This window comes from Myotis nattereri, assembly GCF_964212035.1.
Source record: "Myotis nattereri genome assembly, chromosome: 2".
Classification (NCBI taxonomy): Eukaryota; Metazoa; Chordata; class Mammalia; order Chiroptera; family Vespertilionidae; genus Myotis; species Myotis nattereri.
In genome coordinates, this window is record NC_138076.1 from 95,526,063 (window position 1) to 95,551,240 (window position 25,178).

Here is a 25,178-nt window from a genome sequence, read left to right on the forward strand (position 1 = left end):
TAAGCAATCCTGTTTGGGAGGTGCTGTTCACTCAGTCACCAAATAGCTATTGGGTGAATACTGAGTATCAGGCGGTGTTCAGGGTGCCACCAGGATATAATAGGGGAAAATGCAAACAAGTTCCTTGTCCTCATGAAGTTTAGGGGAAGAAAGCACAACACATGAAAAAATAAACATGTGCTTTGCCATATGGGGATATAAAGACTATAGATATGACATTGAAGAAAGAAATTAAGGAAGATACAAATAAGTGGAAACATATACCATGTTCATAGATTGGAAGAATTAACATCATTAAAATGGCTATACTACCCAAAGCAATCTATAGAGTCCCTGCAATTCCTATTAAAATACCAATGGTATATTTCAAAGACCTAGAACAAAAAATTCCAGGACAGCTCCCAGGGCATTGGAAACTAAAGAGAAAATAAACAAATGGGACTACATCAAAATAAAAATCTTCTGCACAGCAAAAGAAACCATCAACAAAACAAGAAAGCCCACTGCATGGGAGAACATATTTGCCAATGTTATCACTGATAAGGGTTTAATCTACACCATTTATAGGGAACTCATACAACTTAACAAAAGGAAGATAAACAATCCAATGAAAAAATGGGCAAAGGACCTAAATAGACACTTTTCAAAGGAGGACATTCAGAAAGCCAAGAGACATATGAAAACATGCTCAAAGTCACTAATCATCTGAGAGATGCAAATCAAAACAACAATGAGGTACCATCTCACATCTGTCAGAATGGCTATCATCAACAAATCAACAAATGACAAGTGCTGGAGAGGATGCGGAGAAAAAGGAACATTCGTGCACTGCCGGTGGGAATGCAGACTGGTGCAACCACTATGGAAGACAGTATGGGGTTTCCTCAAAAAGTTAAAAATGGAACTCCCATTTGACCCAGTGATCCCACTTCTAGGAATATATCCCAAGAAACCAGAAACACCAATCAGAAAGGATATATGCATCCCTATGATCATAGCAGCACAATTTACCATAGCTAAGATTTGGAAACAGCCTAAGTGCCCATCAGCAGATGAATGGATTAGAAAACTGTGGTACATCTACACAATGGAATACTATGCTGCTGTAAAAAAGAAGGAATTCTTACCATTTGCAACAGCATGGATGGAACTGGCTAAGTGAAATAAGCCAGTCAATGAAAGAAAAATACCATATGATCTCATTCATGGATAATAAAGACCATTATAAACTGATGAACAAAAATATATACAGAGGCAGAGCAACATCGAGCAGAATGTCAGACTACAGTGGGAAGACCGGGGAGGGTTGTGGGAGGGTAAGAGATCAAAGGACTTGTATGCATGTATATAAGCATAACCAATGGACACAAGACACTGGGGGTTAGGGGAGGCCGGGGGAAGGTCAAGGGGGAAAAATAAAGGAGACATCTGTAATACTCTTTGTAATATTTTAAGCAATGAAACAAAAATTTTTTTTCAAAAAGACCCCGAATAGCCACAGAAATTTTGGGGAAAAGAACAAGGTTGGAGGTATCACAATATCAGATATCAAACTACTACAAGGCCATTGTAATCAGAATATCCTCGTACTAACATAAGAACTGGCATATAAACCAATGGAACAGAACAAAGATCTCAGAAACCAATTCAAGCCATTACGCTCAATTGCTATTTGACAGAGGAGGCAAGAGCATACAATGGAGTCAAGACAGTCCCTTCAATAAATGGTGTTGGAAAAATTGGACAGATACATGAAAAAAATGAAACTAGACCACCAACTTACATCATACTCAAGAATAAACTTAATATGGCTAAAAGATTTAAATGTAAGACACAAAACAATAAAAACCCAAGAAAACATTAGCAGTAGAATCTCAAGACATCTCTCACAGCACTATTTTTGCTGATATGTTTCTGGGGGCTAGGGAAACTCAGGAAAAGATAAGCAAACGGGACTACATCAAGCTAAAAAGCTTCTGCACAGAAAAACAAAACAACAAAATGAAAAGAGAGCCCACTGTATGGAAGAACATATTTGCCAGTGATACATCTGATAAGGAGTTAATTCCCAAAATATATAAAGAATTTATCCAATTCAACAACGGGAGAATAATCCAATAAAAAAAAATGAGCACAGGACCTGAATAGATACTTCTCCAAAGAGGACATACAGATGGCCAATACATATGAAAACATGATCAAGGTCACTAATCGTAAGAGAGATGCATATTAAAACTACAATGAGCCCTGGCCAGTTGCTCAGTGGTTAGAGTGTTGGCACAGGGATGGAAGGGTCATGGGTTCAATTCCCTGTCAAGAGCACGTACCTCGGTTGCAGGCTCGATCCCTGTCCCGATCAGGGTACATGTGGCAGGCAGCCAGTCGGTGTCCTCTTTCTCTCTCTTCCTCCCTCTCTCCCTCCCTCCCTTCCACTCTTTCTCTCAAGATCAATGAAAAAAATATCCTTGGGTGAGGATTTAAAAAAAAACCAACTAAAATGAGTTATCACCTTACACCTGCCATAATGGTTACCATCAATAAATCAACTAACAGCAAGTGCTGGCAAGGATTTGAAGAAAAGGAAATCCTAGTGCACTATTAGTGGGAATGCAGATTGGTGCAGCCACTGTGGAAAACAGTATGGAGTCTCCTCAAAAAATTAAATGTAACTGCCTTTTGACCCAGCAATCCACTTCTGGGAATATATCCCAAGAATCTTGAAACACCAATCAAAAAGAATACATGCATTTCTGTGTTCATAGCAGACTTGTTTACAATAGCCAAGATCTGGAAACCGCCCAAGTGTCCATCAGCAGATGAGTGGATAAAAAGTTGTGGTACATTTACACAATAGTATACTATACACTAAAAAAGAAGGAACTCTTACCCTTTGTGACAGCATCGAAGGACCTGGAGAGTACTGGTATTATGCTAGAGGAAATAAGCCATTCATAGGAAGACAAATACCATATGATTGTACTAATATGTGAAATCTAATGAAAAAAATAAACTTATGAACAAAATGGAACTGGCCCCATGGATACATGGAACAGATTGGCGGGTGCCAGAGGAAAAGGAGGTGGGGGGCACTGAATAAAGAAGGTGAAGGTATTAGCTAAAGAACATATATCCATGCCCCCATGGGCATGGACAATAGTGTGGTGAAGGCCAAGGGAGAGGGAGGGGGGTATAGTTGGAGGTGGGTAAAGAGAGGGGAAGGGGAGACATCTACAGTGTCAACATTAAAAATTTTTAATAAAAATATAAAGTGAATAAAGGATATAGGGAAAATAATGCAGAGAAAAGGGGATGGAGGTTGCTATTTTATACGTATTGGTCAGTAAGTGGACTTGAGCAAAAACTTGGAAGAAGTGAGGAGTATGCCATGGAGACAGCACAGAGAAGACCATTCGAAGAGAGAGAGAGAGGTAGCAGGTGCAGGGGCCTGAGGCAGGAGGCTTCCATGTGTGATCAGGGAGCCATGGGGAGGCCAGTGCAGCCAGAGTAGACTGAGGGAGGGGGACAGTCGGAGGAGGTGGGTTCACCTCTCAGCCTGGAAGAGACCAGGTCACATAGGAGGAGAACAAGAAAGCATCAGTGAGCAGAAATAAGTTTTCCAAGTCTTAAAACTAGTGTGGATCAAAGACTTGAACCCAAGTAGTCTGACTTTGCCGCCTTGCCTCTGAAACACTCTTTGTCACCTGCGTAGTTTGTGGGGAGGATGATCCTTCAGGTATCCACGCTTGTCTTGTCTTTTTCATTGTTCTGTACCAGTCGTCAAAAACAGTGTTATTATAGCATTTCTCCATGACATATTTTCTTCGCTAAGATTAGAGTTAATTCTGCTTTAGTTACATTTTAAATTGTTGCTTTCATTTTGGGGATCCACCCTAAGCTTCTTGCTTAGGTTTAGAAAGAATGTAATCTTACCTTTAATATACTAATCTTACCTCCATTATGTTTTATGGATTATATTTTGGGAGAAATCTCAACATGGCTGATTTAATCTATTAATGTTGACTTTTATTAGTTTATATTTTAAAATGATATTTACCTTTTCCCCAAATTCTGGGATTATGCCTTACTTATAACTCTCACTCATTGATTACAGAAAAGTTAAAATAAAGAGGCAGTTATTTCCTGCCAAGTCATGACTTTTTAGGGTTTTATAGAACTTTTCTGATATAATAACTGGTTTACATCTTATAAACTAGCTAAATTATTGATAAAAGTTGTGAAATAGTCGATAGCTTTCATAACAGTGAACTTTTTCATTGTAGGAATTAATGCCTTGGGATCCCCCCTACTACAGTGGTGTGATTCGTGCAGAAAGGTAAGTTTTTTGAGAAGGAAGAAAAAAATTAGTATTTATTGAGCACTTTGCACATTAATTGTACAACTACTTTCCTTACTCAGTTGCCCACGTTACAAACTTCTGTCTTCTCCAGTTCAGTCCCTCTGCTGGCATGATCAGCATCTGCCCACATTTAATATGGATTACAAAAGCTATGCTCTCAGTCACAGTAACATGCTTTACCTCTCCCCCACAAGCCTATTCTATAGCTTATGTCATTTCCTGTTTAAGACTTTAAAATCTCTCCCCATGATGTCTAGAATCTTGCCCTTCTCCTGTGTGTAGCTTCCAGGTTCTCTTTCTAGACTTTGAACATTTGGGGGGCTGGAACTTTGCTAGAACCCTGTTGTATCCTGTTTCTGGTTGAGGGTAGTGGTCAGCAAATATTTGTTGAACCAATGAAGGAATAAAGTAGTACTTGGGATCTGGAAGGATATAAATGAAATTAAAACTTAGGAAACAAGTTGATTATTCCTCTGGCTTCTGTATTCGCCTGTGTGTATTTTATTGTGGCAAAGTGTAGATATTTTTTCCTAAAAATTCCCTGCCTCTGTAATTTTTATATTTGCATATAAGCCCAAGAAATATGGAGTTCTACTTAAAATGAACACATTTTAAAATGTAATGTCCCAAGGAACTGTATATGCACAATATGAATTTTTAAAAACTCTTAGGATCCTATTTTTTAGCAAAGCATTAACATTTTTCTGTTTCTTTTTTTTTAATCCTCACCTGAGGATATATTTTACTGATTTCAGAGAGGGAAACATTGATGTGAGAAAGAAACATAAATCAGTTGCCTCCCTTACATGCCCCAACTGGGTATCAAACCCACAACATAAGTATATGCCACGGCTTGGAATCCAATCTTTAACCTTTTGGTGCATGGGATGACACTCCAGTCAATTGAATCATCCAGCCAGGGCTAAAATTTTTCTCTTACAGATTTTTGAGGTATGCAGTTTAACTAAGATAATTAATAGAAGAAAATAAAAGTTTTGTGCCTTTTTCTTCATTAATGCATGTTAGCATATATCATGATAATAATATATTTGTTTTATTGGTATTAAACTTTAAAGTGTTTTTATTACTATGTATTATTCAAACATCAAGTACTAAGTACTTCACTAGAATTAGACTTTTTAAAAATTATTTCTTTTGGTATTTGTCATACAACAGAAATGAATAACTTTATATGTTCTTTTCTGCATCAGCAGGAAGAGGTGCTTCAGAATCAATTAGTGTATTGAAAAGTTCACCCACATAATTTTTATTTATTTTCTACTCTTTGGCTTCTTTATTATATCTCTGTTCCCCAAATCAGTTTACTGCCAAAGCACAATTGTCTCATAGCCAGGAATAATACTTCATCAAATACAATTTTTTATACATTATCTCGAATTCAGCATGTCATTTTCTCTATAAAAGCACATAAACTGTTATTCAAAATCTATAATAATTTGTTTATGATAAACAGTAAGTGCTTAGAATATATTATAGCTTAACATAAGGTATTGTTTTACTATACACTGCTCCCTATAGTTGCATAAAAATATAATTTATCTTTTAAAATTCTTTCAAAGAAAGATTTGGCTTGGATGATTGGCCTGTTAAGATGTAGCATAGCCCTAACCAGTTTGGCTCAGTGGATAGAGCGTCGGCCTGCGGACTGAAAGGTCTCAGGTTCGATTTCCGATCAAGGGCATGTACCTTGGTTGCGGGAACATCCCCAGTGGGAGATGTGCAAGAGGCAGCTGATCAATGTTTCTCTCTCATCGATGTTTCTAACTCTCTATCCCTCTTCCTTCCTGTCTGTAAAAAATCAATAAAATACATTAAAAAAAAAAGATGTAGCATAAAGGAATAAAATTTTTTCTTAATGCTTTCTATATTTATGTATTTTTTTTACTTTGAAAAGTAATATGTTCAGTATATTTGTTTCTTTCTGATTTTTTGCTGTGTGATTTTTATGTGGTATTTGTCCATATCATGTTTATTAATTAATGCCATAGCCTTAAATTTAATATTTTTGTCATTTAACTGTATTTTGTAAATATAGCATGCCCAAATGGTGGTTCTATGGAAATTACATAAGAATATTGGAAGATTTGGAAAGATAAAATCAATTGGAATTTAAAGGAGATGTACTAATTAGGCGTATAAAATCTCTGTACAGTTTAATAGTGACCTTAAACAAAAGCTGTTGAATAAATGGTAGTGACTTCCTCTTCTCCATTTCTACCAAAAATACAACATTGGAAAGTTTTTATGTTGCTAACAGAAAGTCCCCAAATAAGTTGTGATTTCTCACAACCTCTATACCAACCACAGAGATGGGGTTTTATTGTCCGAATCAGCCACTTGAAAGAATGGGAACCCTTGAATTTCCAGGGCAGTGTGGCCAGGAGCATGTTTCCTGAAGTCAGAGGGACCTGGGCAAGTCCTGGTTCCACCATTAAATGAGCTACACACAACCTTTAGAAAGTTATTTATCCTCTCTAAGTCTCTTAGCAAGGTTATCTATAAAATGAGGGTTATTATAGTCTACTTCATATGTCAGGATTAAATGAAATAATGCTTGTATTATTAGTACTAAAATAACATTATTATATGGGTTTGGACATCTGTGGATATTCTTCTGGAGAATGATCCATTATGAAAGATGCTTTTTAAGTGTTCTCAAAAATCTTTTGAAAGAGAGGGGTCAGTTCTCCCTTAAAGCTTCTCGAAGGAAACACTCATCTAATGAGTGTATCAAATTAGTTGTAGAATGTTCATTAGAAAAGTTTTAAGATCTGATTTTATTGATTTCAGAGAGAGGAAGGAAGAGGGAGAGACAGAAACATCAAAGATGAAAGAGAGCCCTAACTGGTTTGGCTCAGTGGATAGAGCATTGGCCTGCGGACTGAAAGGTCCCAGGTTCGATTCCGGTCAAGGGCATGTACCTTGGTTGCGGGCACATCCCCAGTAGGAGGTGTGCAGGAGGCGGCTGATCGATGTTTCTCTCTCATCGATATTTCTGACTCTCTGTCCCTCTCTTTTCCTCTCTGTAAAAAATCAATAAAATATATTTTCAAAAAAAGATGAAAGAGAATTGTTGATCAGCTGCCTTCTGAACGCCCCCCACCCCCACTAGGAATCGAGCCCACCACCCCCTCATCCCCCCCACCCCCCAGGCATGTACCCTGACTGGGAATCCAACTGTGATCTCTTGGCTCATAGGTCAATGCTCAACCACTTAAACACACCTGCTAGGCCAGCAAAGCTTTAGATTAGGGGTGGGGAAACTTTTTTTCTGCCAAGGGCCATTTGGATTTTATAACATCATTCACAGGCCATACAAAATTATCAAATTAAAAATTAGACTGCTCTATTTGGTCAATCATTTAATTAACTCACCCCTAATGCCTTGGCAGAGCCAGACCTAATGATTGTTCAGGCCTTACATGGCCTGCAGGATGGATGTTCCCACCCCTGCTTTAAATGACAGATTAAGGATACTGAATCAGGGAAGTCCATCTTGCCACTGTATCCAGAGTGGAGGAACCCTGTGTGGTTGGCAGGACAGTTCATTTTTGGATCCTACCCTTTTCAGGGTTGTGGGATCATTACTGCCTTCAAAATAACATTAGAGTTGTCATTCAAGGCTTCTAGGATCTGATCACAACCCATTCTTCTTTAACAATCCTATCTAATAATAGAGAAACATGGTAATTAACCGTAACTTTGCTACCCTTCTCATTGGCTAATCAGCGAGATATGCAAATTAACTGCCAACCAAGATGGCGGCCGGCAACCAGGCAGCTGAAGCGAAAAGGAGGCTTCCTTGCTTCAGTGATAGAGGAAGCCAAGGTTCCCCGCCTGCCGCCTCCGGCCTCTGAGCTTGCACTCTAAGCAACTGTGTTGCAATTATAGGAGCTAAACAAGCTCCAGAAACCTGCTTTCAGCCGTCAGAGCTGGAGCAAGCAGGATCGCAACAGTGTTACAATTATAGAACCCAAACAAACCCAGATACCTGCTTTCAGCAGCTGAGGTCTCAGAGCTGGAGCCGATCCTCAGAGCTATAGCCGGCTCTCAGCTCCAATGACAGCCATAGAAGGTACATAAATCCCAGAATAAAAAAAAAAAGAAAAAAAGGAGAGGTTGGGAGCTTCAGTCACCCGCCAGCCTGAAAATGGCCCTCAGCCCCTCACCCAGACTGGCCAGGTACCCCAGTGGGGACCCCCACCCTGAAGGGGGTGTGACTAGCTGCAAACAGCCATCAGCCCGTCATCCAGGCTGGCCATGCACCCCAGTGGGGACCCCCACCCTGAAGAGGGTGTGACCAGCTGCAAAAAGCCATCATCCCCTCATCCAGGCTGGCCAGGCACCCAAACGGGACACCCCCACTGATCCGGGTCACCCTTCAGGGCAAACCAGCCGACCCCCACCCGTGCACCAGGCCTCTATCCTATATAGTAAAAGGGTAATATGCCTCCCAGCACCGGGATCAGTGGAGCCATGAGGCCTCCCGGCACTGGGATCAGCAGAGCTGCGAGGCCTCCTGGCACTAGGATCAGCGGAGCAGCGAGGCCTCCCAGCACCGGTATCAGCAGAGCAGTGAGGCCTCACTGCCCCTGTGTCAAGCGGAGCTGCGAGGCCTCCCAGCAATGGGATCAGCGTTGCCGCCAGGCCTCCTGGCCCCTGGAGCAGCGTGACAGGGGGCAGCGCCCAAACCCCCTGATCACCCTGCGGCTCTGTGTGTGACATGGGGCAGGGCTGCAACCTCCCTATCCGCCCTGCTCTGTTCGTGACAGGGGAAGTCACCAAAACCCCCTGATCGGCCCTGCTCTGTGCCTGATAGTGGGGAGCTCCCCAACCCCCTGACCGGCCTTGCTCTGCATGTGACAGGCTGCGGCGCCCTAACCCCCCCCCCCCCCCGCCCCATGGGCCCTGCTCTGTGTGTGACGGGGTGGAGCCGCAACTTCCCCATCACCTCTGCCCTGAGTGTGATGGGGGAGTGCCCCAACCCCCTGATCATCCCTGCTCTGTGGGTGACAGGGGGTGGCGTCCCAACCCCCTGATCCACCCTGCTCTGTGTGTGACAGGGGGTGGTGCCCCAACTCCCCTATAGGCGCTACTCTGTGCGTGACATGGGGGAGCTCCCCAACCCCCTGATCGGCCCTGCTCTGTGTGTGACAGGGTACGGAGCCCCAACCCCCCTGATGGGCCCTGCTCTGTGTGTGACAGGGGGGAGCTCCCCAACCCCCTCATCTGCCCTGCTCTGTGCATGACGGGGTGGCGCCTCAACCTCCCCATCGACCCTGCCTTGAGTGTGACAGGGGGCGGTGCCCCAACCCCGCAATCGGCCCTACCCTGAGCGTGACTGGGGGTGACATCGCAACCTCCCGATCCTCCCTGCTCTGTGCATGACAGGGGGCGGCACCCCAACTGCCCAATCGGCCCTGTTCTGAGCCCGACCAGGGTCTGCGGGGCATGCACCTAGGGATTGGGCCTGCCCTCTGCCACCCGGGAGCGGGACTAAGCCCGCAGGTCGTTATCTCCTGAGGGGTGCCAGACTGTGAGAAGGCACAATTGGGGCTGAGGGACAACCACCCCCGCCCGCCAGTGCACAAATTTTTGTGCACCGGCCTCTAGTTTATATATATAAAAGGCCAGCATGGAACAGTGAAACTACCAGAATGACTGGTGGCTATGATGCACACTGCAGCAGCCAACTGGCCTGGTCCAGGCCCCAATTGCACCCCCCACCCCCCAGCCAGCCTGCACCCTGATTAGCCCCCAACATCCTGATTGAGGGCCTGGCCAACTGCTTGCGGCCCCTCCTCCTTGCCAGCCTGGCCCAATGGGTCCCCATAGGGGTGGGCTGACTGGACCCCACCCGTGCACGAATTCATGTACTGGGCCTCTAGTAAGTATATAAACATCCAGTTATTTGGTGTCTATAACCTGCCTTTCCTGTACTCTCCCACAACTCCTCTTCCTCCACAATTTACATAAGCCAAACTAAACTTCCTGTCCCTCACCCAGGTCCCTTTTTGTCTCAGAAGAGCCTATATCTGGTGGCTAGTAAGGTTCCTTTTATCCTCTTTTGCTGGCTTTCCTGTGAAGTTTTGCCAAGAGTGCAAAAGCCTCCAGGTCTGAATTGACCTTTGCAGCTCCTGCTTCCACCATGCTTACAGACTGTGTGCTGCACAGTTGACCTTCTAATTATGTGTTCTTTTTGTCATTCTGTTAAATGGGTCTTCTCAACCATATCTTAAAGCTCTTAAGAACAAAGTATGTTTGCAGTTAAATGCGGAATACACACTTTGGGCTCTCAGTAAATACGTACTGGTTGTGTCAACAAAAGGTTGCATCTATTTAGGTTTCATTTTTTGCATGTATCTCTCCAATTTCTCGCAACTCCATTTATTGAAGAGACTGTCTTAACTCCATTGTATGCTCTCACCTCCTTTGTCAAATATTAATTGAGCATAATGGCTTGAGTCAGTTTCTGGGTTCTCTGTTCTGTTCCCTTCTGTTCTTGTGCCAGTTCCAGGCAATTTTGAGCACAGTGGTTTTGTAATATAACTTGATATCTGTTATTATGATCCCTCTAACTTTGTTCTTTCTCAGGATTGCTGTGGCTATTCGGTGTCTTTTTTTATTCCACATAAATTTTTGGAGGGCTATAAAATAAGCCATAGGTATTTTAGTGGAGATTGCATTGAATCTCTAGATTGCTTTGGGTAGTATGGACATTTTAATGATGTTGATTCTACCAATCCATGAACAAGATATATTCTACCACTTGTTTGTGTCTTCCTCTATCTCTTTTTTCAACATCCTGTAGTTTTCCAAGTACAGGTCTTTTACCTCCTTAGTTAAGGTTATTCCTAGGTATCTTAATTTTTTTGTTGCAATGGTAAATGGGATTTTTTTTTTTTTTTAGTTTCCCTTTCTGTCAGTTCATTATTGGTGTATAAAAATGCCATAGATATTTAGTATCCTGCTATGTTGCTGAATTCATTTATTAAATGTAGTAGTTTTTTGATGGAGTCTTTAGGGTTTTCTATGTACAATATGTCATCTGTGAATAATGACAGTTGTATTTCTTCTTTTCTGATTTGGATACCTTTTATTTCTTCTTTTTGTCTGATCGCTATGGTTAGCACTTCCAATACTATCTTGAACAGGAATGGTGAAAGTGGGCATCCCTGTCTTGTTCCTATTCTTAGGGGAAATGGTTTTAGTATTTGCCCACTGAGTAAAATGAACCCTTGTATACTGCTGGTGGGAATGTAGAGTGGTGCAGCCACTATGGAAAACAGTATTGAGTTTCCTCAAAAAATTAAATATGGAGCTCCCATTTGACGCAGTAATCCCACTTCTAGGAATGTATCCCAAGAAATCAGAAACACCAATCAGAATATATATACCCCTATGTTCATAGCAGCACCTTTAAAATAGCTAAGATTTGGAAACAGCCTCAGTGCCATCAGCAGATGAGTGGATTAACAAATCATGGTACATCTACACAATGGAATACTCTGCTGCTGTAAAAAAGAAAGAACTCTTACCATTTGCAAGAGCATGGATGGACCTGAAGAGCATTATGCTAAGCGAAATAAGCCAGTCAGAGAAAGATAAGTACCACATGATTTCACTCATTTGTGGAATGTAATGAACAACATGAACTGATGAACAAAAATAAATCCAGAGACAGAAGCATTTAACAGATTGTTAACTTCAGAGAGAAGGCAGGGAGGATGGGAGGAGGTGGGTAAGAGAACAACCAAAGGACTTGTATGCATGTATATAAGCATAACCAGTGGACACAATAAGGGGGTGAGGGCCTGACCTGGGGGATGGGAGCGAGCTGGGAGAGGTCAATGGAGGGAAAAGGAGACAAATGTAATACTTTCAGCAATAAAGAATTAAAAAAAAAAATAAAATTGCTGTGGTTGATCCAGTGTCGACAGGAGTCCTCCATCTGGGGTGAGGTAAAAGGAGAAATTTTATCTGGGTGAACAGTTTGCAAATCGGGAAATACTCTCTAAAAGTATGCTCCTCTCTTTCCTGGACAAAGTACTTGCCCTGGTCTCTGATTGGTCCTTTATGCAAATGAGAAATCTACTTTTGCACAGTTTGATTGACCCAAATAGCACTGTCCTAATTGGTTGGAATCATGTTTCCTAATTGGTCACTGTGGAGCCACTCTGATTGGTCAGTAACAATGTAGATGAGGATATAGCTATGCATGGGCAGGTCTTAAACCATTGGTTAAAATTCATTCCAGGAACTCCTTTATAAAGTTGGCTCAGATTGTAGGAAGGCAGTGCAAGAGATTTGGCAGCCATCTGTGGTTTTCCCCTGTTCATGAAAGGACCCCTATAAAAAAATGGCTGCTAGACTCTTATTATGAATTTGGACTCAGTTAACCACACAGAGTCCTTTTTGGCTTGTATATTGCTTCTTAGGTCAACAGTTGATAGTCATTGTTCAAGCCTGTGTCTAAACCAGTTATTGGAAATTCTTATTAAAAGTAATCCAGTGATACATTTTGTGAATGACATATATCATCTTTCAGATTTGTTGAAAACAGTGTGACACTCTGGAGGTCTTCCTAAACCTCATTGGCTGACAGAGGTTTCCATCAGGCTTGTTGGTTCTTTGAGTAGGAAATCACCAGCTATTCCAGGAACATAGTGTAACCTACCTGAAATCCACTAGGTGCTTTACTTTATTTAATTAAAGTTTCTAGTTTCTTTATTTTGCTGGTAACTCAGGAAAAGGGATCCAGAGATGCTTGATAAAAGATTGTAAGAATTGGGGGTTTAAAACATCTATTGTAAATAGCTTAAAAGGCAAATGATTGAGATCGGTTTGAGGTTTCAATAATCTTGACTGACATGTGTAGCTGAGAAGTACAGCTAATGGATGAGAAAAGAAAGGGAAAATAGTTTGGGTTTGAGGTTAGAAGAATGGAACAAAGTGAAGATTTCTAAATCCTTGTTAAATAAATTCCTCTACTTTCAACTAAGACTTAAAGATGTGGTTTGACACAAAACAAAAAATAGGAACTTTTCCTTGATTAGAGCTTTTTTTAAAGCTAACCCCAGGGACTTCTTTTGCTTTATGTTAAATATTTCAGACTTCTTTCAGGTTTATTAAATGTTTGCCTAAAGAAAAGGAAGACCCTATTAGAAGTAAGACAAAAAACTAACTGCTAAACGTTGACCCTGGAATAGTCTTGTGTCTTGATGGTTAATCTTAAAGAGCAGATAATTTTTTTGTTTTTCAAGTTATAGTGGAAAATTCTTCATGGAAAGTAAAAGTAAGTCTTTATAAAAAGTATATTGGAATTATTTTATTTTTAAAAAATTTATTTAAAACAATTTCTTTCTTTTTTTTTTTTTTGCTCAGTTGGTTGGAATTTTGTACCATACACCAGAAGATTGCAGATTTGTTTCCAGGTCAGGGCACATACCTAGGTTGCAGATTTGATTTCCTGTGGGGGCAAGTACAGGAGACAGCCGATCGATGTTTCTCTCTCATATCTCTCTCTTTCTCTCTCTCTTTCTCTCATCAATAAAAACATATCCTTGGGTGAGGATTTAAAAATCCTATATAATAAAAGGGTAATATGCAAATTGACCCTAATGGTGGAATGACCGGGAACGACTGGTCACTATGATGCGCACTGACCACCAGGGGGGAAATGCTCAACGCAGGAGCTGCCCGCTGGTGGTCAGTGTACTTCCACAGGGGGAGTGCCACTCAGCCACAAGCCGGGCTGAAGGCATTGAGAGCCTGTCCCACCTTGTGGCAGCCCTAAGCCGCAGTCGGACATCCCCTGAGGGCTCCCGGGCTACCAGAGGGATGTCTGACTTCCAGCTTAGGCCGACCCCTGAGGGGTCCCAGACTGCGAGAGGGCGCAGGCCGGGCTGAGGGACCCCCCCACCTCCTCCCACCCTCGAGTGCACGAATTTTTGTGCACCAAGCCTCTAGTATATAAAAATTAAATTGTAGCCCTAACCAGTTTGGCTCAGTGGATAGAGCGTCAGCCTGCAGACTCAAGGGTCCCAGCTTCGATTCCGGTCAAGGGCATGTACCTTGGTTGCGGGCACATCCCCAGTAGGGAGTGTGCAGGAGGCAGCTGATCAATGTTTCTCTCTCATTGATGTTTCGAACTCTCTATCCCTCTCCCTTCCTCTCTGTAAAAAATCAATAAAATATATTTAAAAAAAAAGATAGAACCAAACTGATTGGTGATCCACACTAGGAAGAGGGTGGCTTTTGCTGGTCAGATCTCCACTACATGATGACCACCATACCTTTGTCATGGGCTCCGGGCTCCACACCCACCAACTTGTGGTGACTCAGCCCTTGTATTGGAAGCGTGACTCAGCCCTTGTAATGGAAGCAGTTTCAGGGCTTCAGATATTTGGATTCAGTGCTATACAACTTTTTCCTATTGTAAGTAATTTCTTTTTTTTTTATTGATGAGAGAGTGAGAGAGATTTTTGTTGTTCCACTTATTTATGTATTCATTGGTTGCTTCTTGTATGTGCCCTGACCAGAGATCAAACCCACAACCTTGGCGTATCGGAATAACGAGGCTCTAACCAACTGTGCTACCCAGCCATGATCTGTTTTTCTTGATCAGGAAGCTTGAGCAGTTGTACATGAGTATCCATTTCATGTGGGTGGAAATGGCGGCAGCTCCTCTCCCTTTGATGGCCAGAGACAGAAGGAGGCCAACTATTTTTTTCTTATAAAACTTTGAATACATTGGCCCACAGTCTTCCGTTCTCCAAAATATGATAAAAATTTGCAGAAATCTTGTTGAGGATCCCTTGTATGTGATGACTTACTTCTCTTGCTGCTTTCAAACTTTGCCCTTTGGTCCTGGCCAGTGTGGCTCAGTTGGTTGAGCGTCATCCAGTGCACCGAAAGGTTGCTGGTTGGATTCCTAGTCTGGGCACCTTAGAGCAACAAATGCCTGTGTTGCGGGCTCAATCCCTAGTAGGGGATGTGCAGGAGGCAGCCAGTCATTGTTTTTCTCTCTCTCTCTGTCTTCTCTCTCTAAAATCAATTTTTTTAAAAAATTGGGCCGGCGTAGCTCAGTGGTTGAGCGTCAACTTTTGAACCAGGAGGTCACAGCCTGATTCTAGTCAAGGCACAGGTCAGTGTGTGGAGTGCAGGAGACAGCCGATCAATGATTCTCTCACATCATTGATGTTTCTATCTCTCTATCCTTCTCTCTTCTCTAAAATCAATAAAAATATATTTATTTAAAAATTGGAAAAATGTATTTGCCCTTTGTCTTTGAAAGTTTGATTATAATGTGTCTTGGTATGTGTCTGAGTTTATTTTTCTTAGAGTTTGCTGAGCTTCTTGGATGTTTATATTCATGTCTTTTCTAAAATTTGGAAAGTTTACAGCCATTATTATTTTTAAAATATTCTCTCTGACCCTTTCTTCTGGGACTCCCACAATGTGCATGTTGGTCCATTTGGTGTTATCCCATAAATCTCTATACTCTTTACATTTCTTCAATATCTTTTTCTTCTGTTCCTCAGGTTCTATAATTTCTTTTTTGTTTGTTTATTGTTGTTAATCCTCACCTGAGGATATTTTTTCCATTGACCAGGAATCGAACCCAGAACCCTATGGAGTGCAGGCTGATACTCTAACCACGGAGCACCGGCCAGGGTACCATTTTCTTTTTTATCTTCAAGATCACTAATTATTTTTTCTGCTTCTGAATTTTTCTAGTAAATTTTACCTTTTAGTTGTTGTAATTTTCAGCTTCAGAATTCTTTGTGGGTTTTGTGTGTGTGTGTGTGTGTGTGTGTGTGTGTGTGTTTGTGTTTCTTTCTCTTTATTGATATTTCCATTCCATTCATACATTTTTTAAAAAATTTTCTCTACGTCTTCCTTTGAGTATCCTTAAGATTATTGTTTTAAAGTCTTTACCTGCTATATCTGCCATTAAGACCTTTTAGGGACAAATTCTTTTTAATATATTTTTATTTTCCATGAGCCATATTTTCCTATTTTTTTTATATGCCTTGAGATTTATTTGTTGAACACTGGGCATTTTAATCTAATTATGTGGTAACTCTGGAAATCAGATTCTTCCCCTCCCCCAGGGTTTACTTTTTTCTTATTTTTGTTGTTGTTGTCACTGCTTTTGTTTATTGTTTTTGATGCTGTCTCTATGCTGAGGATCAACCTGCAGTGTAAACTTAATGCCTTTTTATGTCTTTTCTGAGCCTTTCCTTAGGTTGTGCATAGTCTGTCTTTAATTTACCTAGTATATGCTGGTGTTTTTGAATGTCCTGTTCTTTAATGTTTGGCTTCTCAAAGGGGAAAGGGGAAAAATGAAGGAGGAATAAAAGGGCACTGGGTTTTTAAATTTCCCAGAAGTTACTTTAGTAGGAGGAGCTTGGCAACAGTCTCTCCACATCTTTGTCTGCACATCTGAGATCAGAAGTAGCAATCAGAAATTAGAGCACACATCCCCAATATTTGGGGGACAGTCTTTTGCCTACCTTCCTATGATGGAAGCTTAGATTATTGACTTTAGATCTCTCTTCTTTTCTAATATGTTGAATTGCTATTAATGTTCCTCAAAAAACTGCTTTTACTGCACCCCACAAATTATAAGTTGTATTTTTATTTTAAAAGTTTTTGAGATTTTTACTCGTATATTATTTGGGATTTTGTTTAATCTTTAAATACTTTGTGGTTTTCTAGCTTTCTGGTTTTGATTTCTAGATTAATCCCATTTTTTTTCTGAGAGTATGTATTGTAAGCTTTCTGTTTTTTGAAATTTGTTAAGGTGTGTTTTATTTTCTCTAGTGTGGTCTATCTTGTTGAATTTTCAATGTGATATTTATAAGAATGTGTATGCCACTGTTGGATGAAGCAGTCTCTAGATGTCAATTATATCCAGTTGATAATGCTGTTGAGTTCAACTCTGTTTTCACAGATTTTCTACCTGCTGGATGTGTTCATTTTTGATAGGTGGATATTGAAATCTCCAGCTGTCATAGTGGATTCTTCTATTTCTCCTTACAGTTCTATCAATATTTTCCTCTTGTATTTTGAAGCTCTGTTGTTAGGTGCATGAACATTAAGGATTGTTGTGTCTTCTTGGAGAATTGATCACTTTATCATTACATAATATCCTTCTTTATCCTTTTCCTTAATAACTTTCCTTTTTTCTGAAGCCTGCTTTGTTTGAAATTAATGTAGCAACTTTCTTTTGATTAGTGTTAGCATGATATATCTTTATTACTTTACTTTTGATCTATCTTTATATTTAAAGTGAATGTCTTATAGACAACTTATTTTTGGGTCTTGTTTATCTTTTAAATGTTTTTATTGATTTTAGAGAGAGAGGAAGGGAGATGGAGAAACATGGATGAGAGTGAGAAGCATCCCTTACTGGGGATTAAGCCTACAACCCAGACATGTGCCCTGACCAGGAATCAATCAGCCAGGGACCTTTTAGTGCATGGGAACACTCAATCAACTGAGCTACACAGGCAATCTCTGTATTGTAATGGTTATATTTATACCATTAATGTTTAAAGTGATTAGTTATATAATTGGATTAATGTCTGCCACATTTGTTGCTGTTTTCATTGTTCTTATTGTTTCTTTTTCTTTTGTCTTTCACTCTTTTCTGCTTTGTATGATCTTAATTATCTTGATTCCAGTTTTTCTCCTCTCTCTCTTTTTGAAATCCTTTTATATTAGTTGTCCTAAGGTTTACAATACATGTTTACAAATAATTTAAGTTCACTTTCATATAATACTGTACTGCTTCATGGTTAGTGCAAGTACCCACTTATTCTTTTCAATCCCTCATAATTTTTCTGTCATGCATTTCACTTATCCATAAGTTACAATCACTTAATACATTGTTGCTACTATTATTCTGAACAAACTGTTGTCTGTTCAATTATTTAAAAATAAGAAATAAAACTATTTTTATATCTTCATTTCTTCCTTCTTCAATGCTCTTTCTTTCTTTCTGTAGATTCAGGTTTCTGACTATCATTTTTCTTTTTCCTGAAGAACTTCTTTTAACACCCTTTGAAGTCAGATCTACTGGGGTAAAATTCCCTCAATTTTTGTTTGTCCAAGGAAGTTTTTATATCTCCACTTTTGAAGGATAATTCTGATGGATACAGAATTCAAGGTTTGTGGTATTTCACATCACACTCCTCTTGCGTGCATGGTTTCTGAAGAAAAGTCTAAAGTAATGCTTATCCTTGTTCCTCTATGGAGGTGGTTTTCTTCTGGCATCATTGAAGACGTTTTTGTTTTGTTTTTTTTCTGCAGCCTAACTATGATATATGCCTAAGTGGAGTTTTTTTGTTTTGTTTTTCTGCTTAGTGTTCTTTGACCTTCCTGGATCTGTGGTTTGGTGTTTATCTTTCATCTGAAAGTTTTCAGTCATTATTACTTTAAATATTTCTTTTGTTTCTTTTTCTCTCTCTTCTCCTTCTGGTATTGCCAATACGTGTGCATTACACCTTTGTAATTGTCCCACAATTCTTTGGGTGTTCTCATCTGTCTTTTTTATTCTTTTTTTCTCTTTGCATTTTAGTTTTGGAAATTTCTATTGACATTCTTTAATTTCACTCAGTGTTTCCTCAGCTGTATCCAGTCTGCTGATGAGCCTATCAAAGGCCTTCATTTCTGTTTAAATGTTTTTGATTTCTAGCATTTCCTTTTTAATTAATTTTTTAGAGTTTCTGTCTTTCTTCTTACATTCGCCATGTATTCTTGTGTATTTTCTTCTTATTCCTTGTGAATTCTAAACCTGATAATTCTAATATTTCTGACATCTGAATCTGGTTCTGTTGCTTGTTCTGTCTCTTTAAACTGTGTTTTCATCTTTTAGCGTGATTTCGAAGTTTTTGTTGAGACTTGGACATGATGTACTAGGGAAAAGAAATGGAGATAAATAGGGCTTTGTTGTGAGGTTCTGTGTTTATCTGCCTAGGGATTAGGCCAGCCGTGGGCAAACTACGGCCCGCAGGCTGGATCCGGCTGTTTGAAATGAATAAAACTAAAAAAAAAAAAGACCAAAAAAAGACCGTACCCTTTTCTGTAATGATGTTTACTTTGAATTTATATTAGTTCACACAAACACTCCATCCAGGCTTTTGTTCCAGCCCTCCAGTCCAGTTTAAGAACGCATTGTGGCCCTCTAGTCAAAAAGTTTGCCCACCCCTGGATTAGGCTGTGTTTACTTTTTGCACTAGCTGTGGTTTGGGAAGTTAAACTTTAACTTTTCTGTTTCCTCTATTGAAGCGGTTCTCAGCCTGTGGGTCACGACCCCTTTGGGGGGTCAAACGACCCTTTCACAGAGGTCGCCTACGACCATCGGAAAACACATATATAATTACATATTGTTTTTGTGATTAATCACTATGCTTTATTTATGTTCAAGTTGTAACAATGAAATTGGGGTCACCACAACATGAGGAACTGTATTAAAGGGTCGCAGCATTAGGAAGGTTGAGAACCACTGCTCTATTGTCTTTGGGTTTCTCTAGGGCAGTGATGGCGAACCTATGACACGTGTGTCAGAGGTAACATGCGAACTCATTTTTTTGGTTGATTTTTCTCTGTTAAATGGCATTTAAATATGTAAAATAAATATCAAAAATATAAGTCTTTGTTTTACTATGGTTGCAAATATCAAAAAATTTCTATATGTGACACGGCACCAGAGTTAAGTTAGGGTTTTTCAAAATGCTGACACGCCGAGCTCAAAAGGTTCACCATCACTGCTCTAGGGACTTATATTTAAATATAGTCTGAGACATGCAGTTCTTTCAGTTGTATTTCCCTGTTGTGTTATAAGAGCTCTATTGATGTAGTGACTTGTGGGAGAGGAGATGCATTCTAGTCCTATCATTAGGTCTCAGTCTGTTAGTGAGCCTGTGTCCCTTGGCTGTGACTTTTAACAAGTACTTTTCAGAGACAAGAAGGCTAAAGGGGGCTCTAGTTGGCTATTTCCCCACCCTCTGGTAAAAGAGTTTCTTTTGCCCTAGCCCAGGGGTGAGCAAACTTTTTGACTGGAGGGCCACAATAGGTTCTTAAACTGGACTGGAGGGCCGGAACAAAAGCATGGATGGAGTGTTTGTGTGAACTAATATAAATTCAAAGTAAACATCATTACAGAAAAGGGTACGGTCTTTTTTTGGTCTTTTTTTTTTTTAGTTTTATTCATTTCAAATAGGCCGGACCCGGCCCGCGGGCCATAGTTTGCCCAAGGCTGCCCAAGCCGGTTTGGCTCAGTGGATAGAGCGTTGGCCTGAGAACTGAAAGGTCCCAGGTTCGATTCCAGTCAAGAGCACATGCCTGGGTTGTGGGCTCGATCCCCAGTGGGGGACTTGCAGGAGGCAGCCAGTTCATGATTCTTTCTCATCATGAATGTTTCTAGCTCTTTCTCCCCTTCCTTCCTCTCTGAAATCAATAAAAATATATTTCTTTAAAAAAAAGAGTTTCTTTTTAGGGCAGGCCTTATTAAGAATAACAGTGTTCTGGTGTATTTTGTAATGGATACTTTTTCCTTCCCTGGCAGGAAATATGGGGAAATTTTTCTTGATCTTCACTGTGAAAGCCTGGTAGGGCTCCCTAAGCCAAAACTCCTAAAAGTGTGGGGATTCCTCCTTAAACTAGGTCTCCCTGGAGTTTTTAACTGTCAGATTTCTGCACACTGGAGAATCGTATAACTGCCTACATGTCTTCTCAGTTTAGGGGGCTGTGATTTTTCTCTATGACCTCAGTTCTTTGCTGGACTTAGGAAGAGTTAGTGATTTTCAGTTGGTTCTACTTTTCACTTCTTGGGATGGTGTAATACTTTCAAGGCTCCTTACACGTTAAACCAGAAATCAGAGGCCTCAATTATTTCTTTTTTTAAAATGCGTTTCTCCCCTATTTCCATGATTTACCTTCCTTTCAATTCTCTGACAGCTCTAATTTTTCAGTCTTCCTTCCCTCCCTTCATTTGGAAGTCCAGGGATTTGCTGTTAATCCTCTTCTCACCCACATCACTCTTCCCTGATGACCCTATCTCTGTCTGCAGCTTTAACTCACACCTGAACGATGAGGTCTCCTCAGTCTTAGTGTCCTGAGTATTTGACATCCTATGAACACCTCAGTATCAGTGTCTCCAAACTGAATTTATTTTTGTAAACCCTCCATTCTTGTCTCACAATTGCCCACACCCTCCTTTCTTCTCCCACTGACGTGATGCCCATCTCGCTTCTTTGTCTTCACTGCTCAGATTAAATGACTCTGCAACTCTGTCCACCCATTTGCTCAAGCCAAAAACCTGCTTCTAGACTGTTTTTTCTTACCCTCTAAATCCAGTCATTCACACAGTCCTGATAATTTTTCACTTAAAAGAAAAACAAATTCAAATCTGCCTCCTTATCCTTGATCCCACTGCTATTGCTCTCATTCAGGCTCTTAATAGTTTACTCTGTTCTCCTTGCCTCTTCCAGTATTCCCCACACTACTGTCAACCTCTCAGTGTTGGCATCAGCTTGCCTCTCTCTTGCCTACAGAAGCAGTCTTTCATATCTCCCGAACTGTAAGCAATCCATTAAGGATATGTACATAAAATATAAGAAATTGTTTAGATTTATTTTTCTGTATCTTATCTTATAAAAATGTCTTTGTTTTGGAATGTAGTAGAACAATAGCACATGCATATAATTTATAAATATATTTCTATTTAGGTTGAATACTCTTGAATACTCAAACAATATTTTATTGATAGGGTCACATAATCAAAAAGTGAAGAGACCGTGGGCCTACAATATAAAATTCTAATTCCTCAGGCTGGTGTCGCAGGTCCTCAGTGTCTGGACCTGACCACTTGTGTCCAGTCTCCTCTCCCTCTCATTTCCCATTTGTTCCCTGCATTATGAACGCACATATTTATCTACCTGATTACTATAAGTTACCAGTCTATTTCATGCCTCCATATGGCTGTCACATTGTTGCTTCTCCTTGGAATTGCCTTCTTACTTCTCCCTTATCTCATCCTCATTCCCCCCCTGCCCTGCAAAATCCTGCTTCTTAATTTTAACCCCTTCTGGTACAGGTAAAGTCATCATGCACTCTTTTGCTGCCCTGCTGTTTAGTACTTGTTCACTCATTCCTTTAACAGTGTCTGTTGAGCAACTTCCCCTAGCCCCTGTCTAGGCTCAGGAGACAGTATAGTCATTTCACTTCTCTGCCTCCTTCACTGTGAGCTTCTTGGAGACAGACTCTCTTCCCATTCCTTACATCCAGCATCCCCTTGGTTTGTCAACCACCTGCATGAGTGAATCGGTGAGTGAGTAAGGACACTGGACCACTAGCATCTCTTTCAGCATTGAGATTCTACTTTTATTTAAAAATTGATCAGAAACTAAGTTGTAAATTTGTGGATCTCTGTAGCCCAAATCTTATTTGTGGTGCAGTTTATGTTCACTCACTAAATCAAATCACCCATTTAGTAATAAGTCTAGGTTTGTATATTTTTATTTGTATGTATACATGTTGTTAATCCTAGAAAGTGGAATAAAATAAGTACTTGACTATTATTCTAGAGCTATGCTTTCTGGCTGTGCCGGGAGCCAGTCCATCCTTGCTGTTTCAAGGGACCTGGCATATATGGCATACTGTTCTTAATGTGTTTGCTCACCTTCTTGGCACTATGTGTTTTAACCAAGGTCACCTCTCTGAGAAAGGTTGTTTCCCCAGGTAGGGATTTTCCCCTGAAGTTAGGGAGGGAATAAAACCCCTTAACTAAGTGCCAGGCGGGTAATTAATCACTTTAACTACGAACAATCATGCTTAAGCTACATAATCTTTACTCCCTGGAATGGAGATAAGAAACGCCCTAACCTTTGGAATAGAGATTGACAGGATTGGAATCAACTGGTATAAATACAGATGTAACAAGACAACAGGACACAGAACCTAGACACAGAACCTACACAGAACCTAGAGACAGAAGAACTTTGCTGGAGAGAACATGGCAAAAGATCCTGGACAGAAACTGGCCTCAGAACCTAGAGACAGAACCTAGCCAGAGAACATGGCAAAAGATCCTGGACTGAACCTGACTACAGAAATTGGCAAGAGAACCTGACTAGAACCTGGTGACTGAACCTGGCTGGAGAACCTGGACAGAACCTGGCTAGAGAACCTAGCAAGAGAACATGGACACAGAACCTGGCTGGAGATCCTAACCAGAACTTGGCTGGAGATCCTGACCAGAACTCGGCTAGAGATCCTGACCAGACCCTGACAAGAGAACACGGCTATGATGATCAACTGAACTCAGCCTCCGTGTCATTCATTCTTCACCGACTCCATTCACACCTTTGGGGACCCCTGGACCTGCTGGGGTTGGACCCCAGCATGGCTGTGGTTATAAAGTCTGGCCTGACTTAATGACTCTAAAGTGAATATTTATTCCCGTGTTCTGGATGTCCTTTGGTTTATATTGCACTAGTGCATTAAAAAGTTGGTTTTAGATGAGGAATAATTAGCCTTGCTAGTATGCTGTTCTTTATTTAAGAAATAAAACTACAAAACAGATAAATTAATTGTTTATATTACAGCTATTTCTCCATTAACAAATACTTTAACAGGTGTGAATTTTAAGTTCACTTCATGTGTCTCAGAATTTGTATTTGTTTAATATTTACGAAAATGTGTTACAATTTTCATATTGTAACACATTTCATAAAGTGAGGTTTACTGTTATAGCTCGAACTGGTCAGATTTTGTATATAATATATGTATAAAATAAAAATCGTGTGTGGTATGGTTGATTGAGATAGACAGACTGCTTAACTGAATCAGTGAAAGACTACACCTGAAAGGAGTGAAGATTAATGAATGGTATGTCTACCATAATTACTAGTATTATTTACTACTAGTAATAATTAGACTGCTTATCTTCTGAAGAAAACTGAGTCTGAAATGCTAGAAACATACCTTTATGTTTTAATCCTTTTTAAGTAACTGGTATGATTTTAAATTTTAGAATCAAAAGTTAGAAACATACCTTTATGTTTTAATCCTTTTTAAATAGCTGGTATGATTTTAAATTTTAGAATCAAAACTTAAAAATATACCTTTATGTTTTAATCCTTTTTAAATAGCTGGTGTGATTCTAAATTTTAAATGAAAAGCTCTTTGAATTTACCTTATGAAACTGAATTAAACAAAATGCTTTTGAACTTTTTTTCTTTCTCTTAGGTATAATATTGAGCCCAGTTTATATTGCCCATTTTTCTCCCTTGGAGCATGCATGGAAGGCCTTAACATTTTATTTAATAAACTGTTGGGAATTGCATTGTATGCAGAGCAGCCTGCAAAAGGAGAGGTGTGGTGTGAAGATGTCCGAAAACTGGTAAGCATCCCAGTTTGTGTAGAGTTGTATTACTTTACTATTTCTTGGGTTTAATAATTGAGTTAATAGCACTTTCATCTGTAAGTTAGTTTTGCCTATTGGAGCAGCTCTCACCTTAGTCCTGTTTTACAAAAAACCTGAATGACCACTTCTGACTTAGGACACTGTATGAAAGAAACATTATTCTCTAAAATCAGTTGCTGCTGAAAATTAATGTAAGTATATAACAGCAGAGTTAGTTCTTTGAAAAAAATATATTTAGGAATCTGCTAGGAGGTTGAATCTTCATATGTTTGACAAATTGTAATTAAAGGAAAATCTGTCATTACTTTTTTACATTTCTGCCATGCTAAGTGTCCTTTTAGGTTCATTTCTGAACCCATTGCA

General features: G+C 40.0%; 1 protein-coding gene across 2 annotated transcripts in view; it reads left to right on the forward strand.

Moving 5' to 3' along the window:
• The window catches only part of MIPEP (mitochondrial intermediate peptidase), a 239,174-nt gene that overhangs the window by 68,505 nt on the left and 145,491 nt on the right, over positions 1-25,178 (forward strand). For both annotated transcript variants that reach the window (XM_081083024.1, XM_081083025.1), the window contains 2 exons: positions 4,281-4,333; positions 24,638-24,791. In XM_081083024.1, coding sequence (XP_080939150.1) covers positions 4,281-4,333; positions 24,638-24,791 — 207 coding nt within the window. The remainder of the gene's footprint in view (positions 1-4,280; positions 4,334-24,637; positions 24,792-25,178) is intronic.